Below are 13,071 nucleotides of genomic sequence, written 5' to 3'. Positions count from 1 at the left end.
CCAAACCTGGGGGCTGCACCCCCTCCGTGCCTCTGGACATGGCCATCATCGCTGGCATGACATCATGGCAGCAGGTGGGGGAGCATTTGACATTCGCTGAAGATATGGTGTAAAGCCGTTTAATTACATTTAAATATATTCTAATTTATTGCCAATTTCCAGCTCTGTGTCACCCTGCCCAGCATCTAAGCAGCTGGGGCGTCCGATCTCCTTGGAGACAATCATGTGTGTCATGCTGTCTGGTCCCCGTTTATGGAGACCAGCACTGAACAGTGCTCGCACGAGATCTCCAAGGCAAGGGATTAGATCGTGGGAGTAGATTGTGGGAGTGCATATTAGAGTGAGACCTAAAAAGTGATGCCACCCACAATGGGCAGGATTCATATTGCGACATCTCGCAAGATTGTGATAGATCTCACGGGGCAGGGTGGGCCGAGTAGAACCCGGAAGAGGGATCTCCTGGCCTCTACCGGTTGCATTGCGTCACACTGCTTTATGGGCATAACGTGGGCAATAGATCGCGCCCATTATGAACTTAGCATTATGTCATAGTTCACATGAACATTCTATCCTTTAACTGAACTCTTGGTTGGACCAAATAATTACTGTAAATTGCAAAGTATGAGTCAACTTGGTGTGTAAGATCACCAAATTTTTCCAGCCCAAAAATCATAGGTATATAAGTTGACCTCCCTTTTCAGCCATGGCACACTAGTGTCCAGCCTCAATTTTTCTCCTCAAATGCATGTTTTATTTGAATGGTACCTCATACTAGGTGTGGGGATCAACAGATATACAAGCTGGATTGCGATGGTCCACAGGAACTTAAGACGCGTTACTCTTTGTCGGGAGTAGGTGCCATGTGAAAATGGTGAACACCCACACCAACCCGAGTGTTTCACTTGTATACTCTCTTGTTAGTTACCTCCCATTTTGGAGCGATTTCTGGAGACTTTAAAGATTAACTTGTATGCTAATATCTAAGGCAAATGGTATTCTTTAAGTATGGAAGAGTTTTTTTAAACATTTCTGTGGAAATGTTGACCTGACATCACTAGAGTATACATTGTTGTATTGCTTTTGAAATAACAGGTGGGAATATGCTATAAATGGCATATTGGAAGAGAATATACAGCCTGCACTTAATTCATGGTCTGGAAACACATTCGAAGCACAGGCAAAAAGTAAAGAATTACAGAAAACTCTACAAATCAAGAATCAAAACTAAAAGTCCAGATGAAGAAGTTATTAGCGCACTGAAGGTTGGTGGACAGCTTACGTTAAACAAAGTATATTTGATTGTTTTTAAATGTATTTCAACCAATATAATTATTCTGTCACTTATATCCCATGATACTCATTTAAACTATAACGTGACCAACTTAAACAATTTTATTTGAGCTATTACAAGCAAAAAGATGAAGTAGTGGTGTGTTTTAGGTGTGGTGGGCCACACTATGTGAATAACTGCAAATTTATGGATGCTGTTTGTCACCAATGAAACAAGAGAGGGCATTAGGAAAGAACTGCAGGGGGGCGAAGTGCGAGGTGAAGGCTGAACACGAAATTGAACTTCAAAAAGCCTCAATCAGCCTTGCATCCTGACAGCTCATAGCAGGTAGAGGGCAAGCTTCCAGCATGTTTTATGTAAATAAACTCTTTGGAAGAGTTGTTTCCCATTCCAATGCCCTTTTCCCATTGCACTTTGGGAAAATTATTTCTTTTGAAAGTTGATATTGAATCTACTTCCGACTTCCGGTTGCGGCTATGACTAGCTAAGCCGCACATTTGAAGCTCCTGAAACAAAGGTGTTTTTGGGCCAATGGAGGGCCCCAACGGCGCTGGAAAAAACGAAATCCCGGTGGGGGGAAGGTCCCTGAGGAGAACTAGACCGATTTTATGGTCGGTACCCGGAAGTTGGAGCGGCAAGAAAAACGGCAGCAGCTCCCCAAAAAAGCGGGGGAAGAAAATCAAAATGGCGGCCGGCGGTGCACCGGCGGAGAGTGGAAGAAATGGGCGGAGGAGCAGCAGCGCTCTCCTCCGTTTTTTCACGGAGATGAAAGTGGAACTCTTAGAGTCCATGAACGGACGGCCACCAGGTTGGTGGGAGCCCAGGCGATCAAGAGGCTGCGATTAAAGATCTGCAGCAGGAGTATGGCCGCGAGGGAGGAGGAGGCCACAGTCATCGGGGCAAAGGTGGAGGTGCACGAGGCACTCCACACGAAGTGGCAGAGCCGCTTCGAGGAGCTGGACACTCGGATGAGGAGGAAAAATTTGAGGATCCTGGGCCTGGAAGAAGGCCTGGAGGGGTCGGATCTCCGGGATATGTGGTGGAGATGTTGAGCTCCCTGATGGGGGAAGGGGCCGGTTCGGCGCCCCTGGAATTGGAAGAGGCATACAGGGGTCATGGCCAGGAGGCTAGGGCAACGAGACCCCCAAGGGCGGTGCTGGTGCGGTTCCAGCGGCTAAGTGATCGAGAGAAAGTCCTGAGGTGGGCTAAAAGGGAGAAAAGCAGCAAGTGGCAGAACTCGACGGTAAGGGTGTACCAGGACTGGAGTGCGGAGGGTGGCAAAGCGGCGGGGCCCGGTACAACCCGGACAAAGGCGGTGCTACACGCGAAAAAGATCAAATTTGGAATGTTGCAACCGGCGCGCTTGTGGGGTCACCTACAAGGGACCAACATCTTATTTCGAGTCCCCAGAGGAGGCCTGGACCTTTGTACAAGAGGAAAAGTGGACACGAACTAAAACCTGGGAGCACCGGCGGTCGTAGCCGCCGGGGGACTCTTGATTGTGCAAGTGGCCCTTTTCTTTTCAGGCCAGGTCGGAACTGGGTAACAGTTTCGTGGAGTGTTGGGGTGTTTTTTCTCGAACGGTTGACTTTTCTGAATATTTTGAAGGTTCGAGTTGTTGGGTGTTTCTGTATATGGTACTGTTGAAATCTCTATTGTGGGTCGTTGGCTTCTTATGGGGTGTTTTTTCCCGTTTCCAATTTCCTTAGTTATTTACCCCTCTTACCCTTTTTCTTTGGGTGCTTGGGGGGTTTTTTGGTTCCTTTTTTTCTTTTCGGGTTATGGTTATCTGCGGTTATTTATACTGTTTGATGGAGGGTGATGGTTGGGCACGCGGTTAGTTGATAGTTAGTTAATTATTTTGTTATTAAGTATGTAGTTAAGTATTTATGTATTAGTGCCATTGGGTATTTGTATTTATCGTTAAGTTGGGAGACGGGCGGGGGGAGCGGGTTGATTATGCGGGTCTTTCTCGGGGGTTTTAAGGGGATCTTTCACGGGCGCAGATGGGGTGAACCGGGAGGAGTCGGAATGTGGCAGGAGCAGCCGGGTCAGCGGAGACCAGCTGACTCTCGGGAGTACGATGTGGGGTACATCGCGGCTAGGAGGGGTCCTAGCCGGGGGGGGGGGGGGGGGGGGGGGGAAGAGGGGGGGATGGGGGGGGACCGGGTTGCTGCTAGAAAGGCCAGGGACGAGAAGGGGAGAGCGGGGGGGGTGGGGGGGGGGGCCATCGCTATGGGAAGCGGGTCAGAAAAGAAGGGATGACCCGGGGCGAGCGGGACAAGACATGGCTAATCGACAGGGAGTAGGGCGGGTCGCTCTGCGACCCGATTGATCACGTGGAACGTAAGGGGGCTGAATGGGCCGGTTAAAAGATCAAGGGTTTCCCACCTGAAGGGACTGAAGGCTGATGTAGCAATGCTGCAGGAGACTCATTTGAGGGTAGCAGATCAGGTCCGCCTGAGAAGGGGGTGGGTGGGGACAGGTGTTCCACTCAGGCTTGGATATCAAGAACCGGGGGGTGGCGATTTTGGTGGGAAAGAGAGTGTCGTTTGTGGTGGCGGCAGAGGTGGTGGCAGACAAGGAGGGCAGGTACGTGATGGTGAGGGGTAGGCTGCAGGGAGAGAGTGTGGTACTGGTAAATGGTATGCCCCGAAGGACGACGCGGGTTTTATGAGGCGCCTGCTGGGCCTCATCCCGGGACTGGAGGCAGGGGGCCTGATCATGGGAGGGGACTTAATACGGTGTTCGACCCTGGGCTGGATAGATCGAGTTCCAGGACGAATAGGAGGCCGGCAGCGGCAGAGGTGTTAAGGGGTTCCTGGAGCAGATGGGAGGGTAGACCCCATGGAGATTGGTAGGCCCTAGGGCGAGGGAGTATTCTTTTTTCTCCCACGTCAACAGAGTGTACTCTAGGATCGATTTTTTCGTATTGAACAGGGGCTGATACCGAGAGTGCAGGACACGGAGTACTCGGCCATTGCGATATCGGACCATGCACCACATTGCGGTCGGACGTGGACATGGGGGAGGCGCGGGACCAACGCCCGTTTGTGGCGCCTGGATGTAGGGCTGTTGGCGGACGAAGAGGTGTGCAGAAGGGTGAGAAGGGCATGAGAACTATCTGGGTACGAATGACACAGGTGCGGTGCAGGTGGGGACGGTCTGGGAGGCCTTGAAAGCAGTGATTAGAGGAGAGCTGATCTCCATAAGGGCACACAGAGAGAGACAGGGCGGCGCAGAAAGGGAGAGGTGGTGGGGGAGCTCCTAGAAGTAGATAGGAAATATGCGGCGGCGCAGAGGAGGGGCTATTAAGGGAGCGGCGTAGCTTGCAGGCCGGTTTCGACCTACTGACCACTAGGAAGGCGGAAATGCAGTGGAGAAGGGCGCAGGGTTCGGCGTATGAGTACGGGGAAAAGGCGAGGCAGGATGCTGGCACACCAGCTTCGTAAGCGAGATGCAGCCAGAGAGATTGGGGGAGTGAGAGAGAGGGGTGGGGATGTAGTGCAGAAGGCGGCAAGAGGTGAATAGGGTCTTTAGGGACTTCTATAGGGAATTGTATAGGTCTGAACCGCCCGAAGAGGAGCAGGGGGAATGAAGAACTTTCTCGACAAATTGGGGTTCCCAAAGGTACAGGAGGAGCTGGTGGAGGGTTGGGGGCGCCGATAGAGCTGCAGGAGCTAATTAAAGGGATAGGCCAGATGCAGGCGGGGAAGGCGCCGGGGCCGGATGGGTTCCGGTGGAGTTTTACAGGAAATTTGTGGACTTGGTGGGTCCAGTGCTGGTTGCGAGCCTCAATGAGGCGCGCGGAGGGGGGGGTTCTGCCTCCAACAATGTCGCAGGCCATGATCTCCTTGATTTTGAAGCGGGACAAGGACCCGGTCAGTGCGGGTCCTACAGGACTATCTCCTCTTCAATGTAGATGCCAAGCTGTAGCCAAAGGTCCTGGCAACCAGGATAGAGGACTGTGTGCCAAGGGTGTAGTCCATGAAGACCAGACGGGGGTTCGTGAAGGGACGCCAACTTACACCAATGTTCGGAGATTGTTAAATGTGATTATGATGCCAGCAGGGAAGGGGAGGCGGAGATAGTGGTAGCGCTGGACGCGGAGAAGGCATTTGACAGGGTGGAGTGGGAATACGTGTGGGAGCCGTTGGAAAGGTTTGGGTTTGGGGGGGATTTATCAAGTGGGTAAAACTGCTTATTCAGCTCCGATGGCAAGTGTGGTAACAAACGGGAGGAGGTCAGAATATTTTGGGCTCCATCGAGGTATAAGCAGGGATGTCCCCTATCTCCCTTACTCTTTGCATTAGCGATTGAGCCGTTGGCGATGGCACTGAGGGGTTCAGGGGGGTGGAGAGGACTGACAAGGGTGAGGGAGGAACATCGGGTCTCGCTCTATGCGGATGATTTGTTGTTGTATGTGGCAGACCCGGAGGGGGGAATGCCGGAGGTAATGGGGATACTAGCGGAGTTCGGGGACTTTTCGGGATATAAATTAAATCTGGGGAAAAGTGAGGTCTTTGTAATACACCCGGGAGACCAAGGGGAGGGAATTGGGAGGCTCCCTCAAAAGAGCAGTTAAAGTTTTAGGTATTGGGGGGTGCAGGTGGCAAAGAACTGGGGGACCCTACACAAGTTGAACTTTTCCAGACTGGTGGAGCAGATGGAGGAGGAGTTTAAGAGGTGGGACATGGTGCCGCTGTCGCTAGCAGGGAGGGTGCAGTCAGTTAAAATGCGGTCCTCCCGAGGTTCTTGTTTTTGTTCCAGTGTCTGCCCATCTTCCTCCCCAGGGCCTTTTTCAAGAAGGTAACGAGTAGTATCATGGGGTATGTGGGGCACATGGCACCCCGAGAGTTAGAAGGGTCTTTTTGGAGCGGAGTAGGGATAGTGGAGGGCTGGCGTTACCCAACCTTTCCGGATATTACTGGGCGGCCAATACATCGATGGTACGAAAGTGGATGATGGAAGGGGAGGGGGCAGCCTGGAAGCGCATGGAGAGGGCGCTTCCTGCGGCAACATAAGCTTAGGGGCACTGGTAACGGCACCATGGCCGCTCCCTCCACGAGGTATACCACGAGCCCGGTGGTGGCGGCCACCCTCAAGATCTGGGGCAGTGGAGGCGACACAGGGGGGAAGTGGGAGGTCTGATAGGGGCACCACTAAGAGGGAACCACAGATTTGCGCCGGGAAACACAGGAGGGGGATTCCAGAGCTGGCAGAGGGCGGGTATTAGACAACTGAGGGACTTGTTTATAGAGGGGAGGTTTGCGAGCCTGGGAGAGCTGGAGGAGAAATTTGGGCTCCCCCGGGGAACACGTTCAGGTACCTCCAAGTGAAGGCATTTGCCAGACGACAGGTAGCGGGGTTCCCCGCGCTCCCCGACAGGGGGGTGAGTGATAGGGTGCTATCAGGGGTCTGGGTCGGGGAGGGGAGGATCTCGGACATCTATAAGATTATGCAGGAGGTGGAGGAGGTACCAGTAGAGGAGCTGAAAGATAAGTGGGAGTTAGAGCTGGGGAACAGATAGAGGACGGGACATGGGCAGACGCCCTGGAGAGGGTTAATCGTCGTCGTCATGTGCGCGACTAAGTCTCATTCAATTAAGGTACTGCATAGAGCCCACATGACGGGACAAGGATGAGTCGGTTTTTCGGGGGTGAAGACAGGTGTATTAGATGTTCGGGAAGCCCTGCGAATCATGCACATATGTTTTGGGCATGTCCGGCACTGGAGGAGTTCTGGAAGGGGTGGCAGGGACGGTGTCGAGAGTGGTGGGGTCCAGGGTCAAGCCAGGATGGGGACTTGCGATCTTCGGGGTTGGGGTGGAACCGGGCGGTACAGGAGGCGAGGGAGGCTGGAATATTAGCCTTTGCGTCCTTGGTGGCTCGGAGGAGGATCCTGATTCAGTGGAGGGACGAAGGCCTCCGAGTGTTTAACACCTGGTTAAACGACATGGCAAACTTTATCCAATTGGAAAGGATCAAATTCGCCCTGAGAGGGTCGGTGCAGGGGTTTTCCAGGCGATGGCAAACCCTTCCTAGACCTCTTGGATCAGAGATAGAAACTGAGGCCATGACAGCAGCAACCCGGGAGGGGAGGGAGGGAGGGAGGGGGGGAGGGGGGGGGGGGAGGGGGGGAAAACGACGAAGGAAGTACCGGTAGCGGCGGTGGCTACGGGCAAGGCCTGCCCGAGGACGCTGCTAGAAATGATAAGTTGGTCTGACTGTCGGTTCGCCGGCGGGGGGGGGGGGGGGGGGGGGGGGGATGCGCGGGTTAGGGGGGGGGGGGGATTCTTTTTCTTTTCCTTGTTAAGTAGGGGGTTTGACTTTGTTTTGTTATAATTTAAATGTAAATGTAGGGGGGGTTAAAATGTTTGTATTTTGAAAAATTCAATAAAAATTATTTTAAAAAAAAAAAAGAATCTACTTCCATCACTCTTTCTGGTAGTGTACTGCAGAACGCACTGTACAAGAGCAATTATCATATTGCCCCTGGCTCTTTTGTCAACCACACTTCTAAAAATCTGTAATCTCTGGTTGTTGACATTCTGTCACTGGAAATGCTTTCTCCTTCCTTACTCTTACCTTAATGCTTTATAATTTTAATATCTATTAAAGCCTGCCTTCTCTATCACTGTTCCAAGGAAAACAAGCACAGCGTCTCCATTCTCTACAGACAAGATCTTCATCCCTGATGTCACTCTGTCTCTTCTATATTCCTGCCTGAGGTTTTGAAGAGTGGTGCCCAGAACTGTCCAAGATGCTGCCAAAAACATATTGGTTTGGATCTTCTGTGGAGTGGCAATCATTGTCAGATTGCCACTCGGTTTGAACATTTCCACACCTGGACTCTTTTCTGTGTTTCTTGCAAGGTTTTTGGAATCTGGCTTCTCCAGAAATGAGAAGCGCAGTGTCCCTCGGAAAGCTCCATTGCAGTGTTGTAGTATTTGGTGGGGGGGCAGAATAGACCCCCTGCCTTTTAATGGCACTAGCTACCGTATGTTATACTCAAGGTCCAGTGTGAATGGTGAATGGTTGAATAAGTGAATGGTGGAAGAGGGTGAGGTGAAAGGGAGGGAAGGTCCGATTGGTGGGGAGGTGATTGGATTTGGGGTAGTTGGGTGGTCACTGGTCACTGGTTATCAGGGGAATCAGTGAGCGATTTGAGAGGGTCATTGTGCAGTTACCCGGGAGTTGGACTAGGTTTTTTTCTCTCTTGTATTTCCTGGGTAACTATCCAGGTAATTACCATGGAATTGTCTTGATGTCTCTGACTGGGTTGAAGACATTTATGCAGGATCTTGGGTTGCAAGAACAAAGACCAGCAGAAGTTCAAAGTTTCCAGGCACTTCCCACAGGGGTCAGCTCGCCTGAACTTCCATGGGATTTTGACGTGCATCTTTAGTTGATCTGGAGACCAATAATGTTCAGCGTTATTTCCTTGCTTTTATACTTTCTTTGTAAATCCAAGAATCTACCCTTTCTACCAATCTACATCCGCCACTTCAAGTATGTTGCCGTGGGTTTTATCCATGCATTTTATGCCTGCATTTTACTTTTTAAGTTACTTAAACATGGTACCCAGGCTTGGAATCCCAGGTGAGCTTCAAATACGCCATTCAGCAGACAGCTTGGGATGTGTGAATTTGCAGCCTGGAAGTTCTCTGTCACCAGCCCTGTTAATCAAGGTGATGGACCTGCTTTGAGTAAGAGAGTGTGGAAATTGCCCAGCAAAACCAGGATCCAGCATATCTAGGTCTGAACCTAATTTGTAGCCATTGTGGTAGAATCTCACTGGTGTCATGTTGAGAGTATGCTAAGTCATGGATTCTGGCCACAATATTTTTGAAAAGTGTGGTAATTAATAATTATCTTCTGAAATGGTAAGGAAATAATCCAAAAGAAATCTGAAAATGCTTGAGTTTGGTTAATAAGGCTTAAATGTTGATATGTGAATTGTATTCATCAGTGTTTTCTTTTCCAGGAACTTGAAAAGGAGCTTGATGTATTCAACATTACACTTGCAAGACAACAAGCAGAAGTGGAGGTATTTAGGCAGAAAGATTTTAAAATGCAAATAAGCTTGATTATTAATGAATAGTTTTCCAATTCTACTTGTTTGACTTATCAACCTTTTGGATCATTTTATAATAGATATCAAAACATCTATGACTGTATGAAAATGTTTACTTTATAGTATAAACTGATTTAAATGCCAAGTATGCAAACCAACAAAATCAATTATAATTATTTATGTGTGTATGTAAAACAACAAATTCAAGACAGTAAAGATGATATGTTATTAAATATTTCGCTAGGTTATGAAAGCAGGATATAAGATTTACAGGCCGGGTGCAAAAGTTGAAGAAGATAATTCTGGAGGATGGTTTGATTGGGTTTGGAGTTGGACAGGAGCAAAAGAAGATAAATCACGGGATTCAAAATCTGGTACAAATATTTTCATATCCATCAAAGCAGATATTTAATACAGAATATGATGTAAACTATGTTGCTGCTGGCAAATCCTCAAAGGATATATATACAAAGTTTTCTTATTTGCTACATTGAAACAACAGGCGAGGTGGCACAGTGGTTAGCATTGCTGCTCTTTCCAAGGGTTGGTGTAGACTCGATGGGCTGAATAGCCTCCTGCACTGTAAGTTCTACGATTGTATACTCAAAATTCTGAACCTGGAAGGAAGGGGGAGGTTGGGGTGTGAGATTTTTGTTCGGAAACTCGGCGGTAGATCTATCTCCACAGATTTTCCATCTGACAGCTATCCAGATTCACATGGAAATGGGAGGAATCTAGCATATTGATGGTGGGGAGGATGGTGGTGCTGTGGGTGAAATCAGATACTGGGGGAGTGGCGTATTAGGGAGCTGAGGTATCTGGGAAGGGAGGAGGCTCATTAAATTACAGGGTGTTTTAGATAAGATTTCTGACTGAGACGGAGGCGTGACTACAAACCCTACAAAAAGAGACGTGTACCTCATGGATCCGGTCTTGTTGCCTCCTTTTAGCTGCTGTGTTTCCACAGAGCAGCAGTTAAATGGAGGCAAAAAGCCTCCTTAAAGTACTTAATTGAGATCGGAATGGTTACCCACATCCCAAACTGCCCCTGTTTAAAACTGTCAGTAGAAGCTACTTTGACTCCACTATCTCCCATTCCACTTCTTGCAAATTACTCTCTTCCATTCTCTGACCCCGTTCTGCTCTGACGGTCCCATCTTCCCACCAATTCTTCTGATGTGTCTTCACTTTCCCTCTCAAGAGGATTCCCTTTTTAGGGCACTTAACTGTTTTAAACACATTCCTGTTCTTGCCTCATCCCCTAACTCACGGAACCAGAGTAAGGGTCTCCTTATCCTCATCATCTTTCTTACCAGCCTGCATATTTAAAGGACCATCCTCCACCACCGCCAAGCACACCCTCTGCCAAGTTAAGCATGCCAAAAGGATTGTTCCCTCCATAACAACCTGGTCCAATTTCTCATCACCCTCAACTACTGTTTCCCTTCCCAACATAACTTGTCATGCACTTGCTGCACTTTTACCTTCCCCTCCCTCTTTAGATTCAGGGCCTCAAACTATCCTCCAGGTTAAAAAGCATTTTATTTGTACCTTTAATGTGGCACACCATTTGCTGCTAAATGTGATTTTCTTCATTTTGGATATCAAACTTCAGTTGAGTTATCATTTCACTGAATGCCACGCTTCAATCTATAAATGCTACACTTAGCTTCCCATCGCTTTCCATTTAAATTCTTTATTCAAGTCTGACTCTGGCCTCAGTCTCCGTGATTAGTTGGACAGTGATCAGTTCCATTCACAATTCCTCAGATAATGAAGAACAGCATCCTGCTTGCAGCATGGCTGCAACAACATGCTGGCTAGCACTGAAAAGTGATCAGTAATATTCCAGTCACAAAAGCCAGGCAGTGACTATCTCCCATGATAATGTTAACGTTGCTGAATTTCCCAACATCAACCTCCTGGGCTTCACCATTGACCAAAAACACAACGAAACCAACCACACACATACTCTAGCTACAGGAGTAGCTCAGAGGCTGAGAATTCTGTGGCATGAACTTGCCTCCTGACTCCCCAGAACTTGTCCACCATTAACAAGGCATAAGTTAGGTTTGTAATAGAATACCACCCACTTGTCCAAGTGCAATTCCAACAGCAGTTGCGACGCTCAACAGGACAAAGTTCCTTTCTTGATCTGCACCACGTTCATCACCTTAACATTTGCCAACCAGCACCCTGCAGCTGTGTTGTGTACCATCTACAAGATGCAAAGCAAAGACTTTTTTGAGAGCACCTTTACAGCCCGTGACCTCTACTACCCAGAATAACTAGGACAGAAAGTGTGTGGGATCTCAACAATCTGGAAGTTACTATCCAAGTTTCACGCCTTGTAACTGACTTGTAAATGTATTACCATTCCATCATTGCTGCAGATTCAATTTCCTACAACTACTGTATGTGTGTACCTACACCACATGGATTGCAGTGGTGCAAGAGGTTGACGTACCATCACTCTTTCAAAGGCAGCTAAGAATGGATAGTGAAGGTTTACTTTTCTAGCGAAGTCCATGTCCCTTGGAAGATTTTTAGAAAAGGTTTCCCATTATGAATTATAGCAGATGGCAATATAGCTATTTTTTTTCTATGGTGATATTGGGATGTGGGAGGGATTCTAGGTACAAAATTTGAGAATATCTTATTCCTCTCAGTCTGTTTGTCACTGTGTTCAGGAACACGAGGGCACAGATTTAAGGTAATCGGCAAAAGTAACCATCGTGACGCAAGGAAGAACGTTTACATTTTAGGACAGTGAGTAGTTAAGATCTGCAATGCACTGCCTAAGTGTGGCAGAGGCAGGTTCAATCGAGGCATTCATGAGGGAATTGGAGTATTATCTGAAAAGGAAGAGTGTGCAGGGCCTCAAGGAGAAGCAGGGTGTAGTCAAGGAGGGCTGTTTACTCTCTTTATCTTCAAGTCCTTGGCAAACCCAAAGAAGTCCTTGGAAAACAATCAAATTTGAAAGAAACACATTGTTGAAAAGGGTGATCCTGAAATGGAACTAAAACTGAGTCTCCGAATGGTGGGTTGGTATGTCCAAACATATGTCTAGTTCTTAAATTAACTTTAGCAGATTGGAGCACAACAATTTGGGCAGTGCTAAAGTCTGCTCCAAATGTTTTTTCATAACTTCAGAAGAGTGACTGAATGCAACTGAAGCAGAGTGACTGAATGCAACTGAAGCATTGTTATGTTTGACTAGCTGGAATGGATTTTCTAAGAATTGTCAGGATAGAAAAAGAAATAGAGCAAAACCTTGGATGGCCTGAATGGAAGCCAGAAAGGTTGCCACAAGTTAATGGAACTTTTTGTCTGTTTTTGAATCTTGTTCCCATCCAGTTGGTGAAAAAGCTGGAATTGCATCTTTCAGATATTTTTTGCAAACCTCTTCTCTTAAGCGTTTCCATACACAACCAAGATTAAATTAGCCCCTTTGGATTTGGAAAACAGCATTTTTTTTAAAAACAAGACCAGTTTCCCCTTGTGCTAGAATAATTTGCAAGGATTTTGAAGTAACCACCTGTTCCAACTTTTACATCATTAACATAAAAGTAAGGATGCTACAATTATACAGGCATTGCTGAGATTGCATCTCGAATACTGTGTGCAGTTTTGGTCTCCTTATTTAAGGAAGGGTGTAAGTTGTTTGGTGGTCATTCAGGGGAGGTTTACTAGTTTGATGTCTG

General features: G+C 48.0%; 1 protein-coding gene across 1 annotated transcript in view; it reads left to right on the top strand.

The window, feature by feature from the left end:
* vps13a (vacuolar protein sorting 13 homolog A) overlaps positions 1-13,071 on the top strand; it is a 634,190-nt gene that overhangs the window by 106,938 nt on the left and 514,181 nt on the right. Inside the window, 4 exon segments of the mRNA XM_038803880.1 lie at positions 1,093-1,159; positions 1,161-1,262; positions 9,278-9,340; positions 9,612-9,741. Coding sequence (XP_038659808.1) covers positions 1,093-1,159; positions 1,161-1,262; positions 9,278-9,340; positions 9,612-9,741 — 362 coding nt within the window.

This window comes from Scyliorhinus canicula, chromosome 8 (genome assembly GCF_902713615.1).
Source record: "Scyliorhinus canicula chromosome 8, sScyCan1.1, whole genome shotgun sequence".
Taxonomy (NCBI): domain Eukaryota; kingdom Metazoa; phylum Chordata; class Chondrichthyes; order Carcharhiniformes; family Scyliorhinidae; genus Scyliorhinus; species Scyliorhinus canicula.
This window is presented reverse-complemented; position numbering and strand designations above follow the sequence as displayed.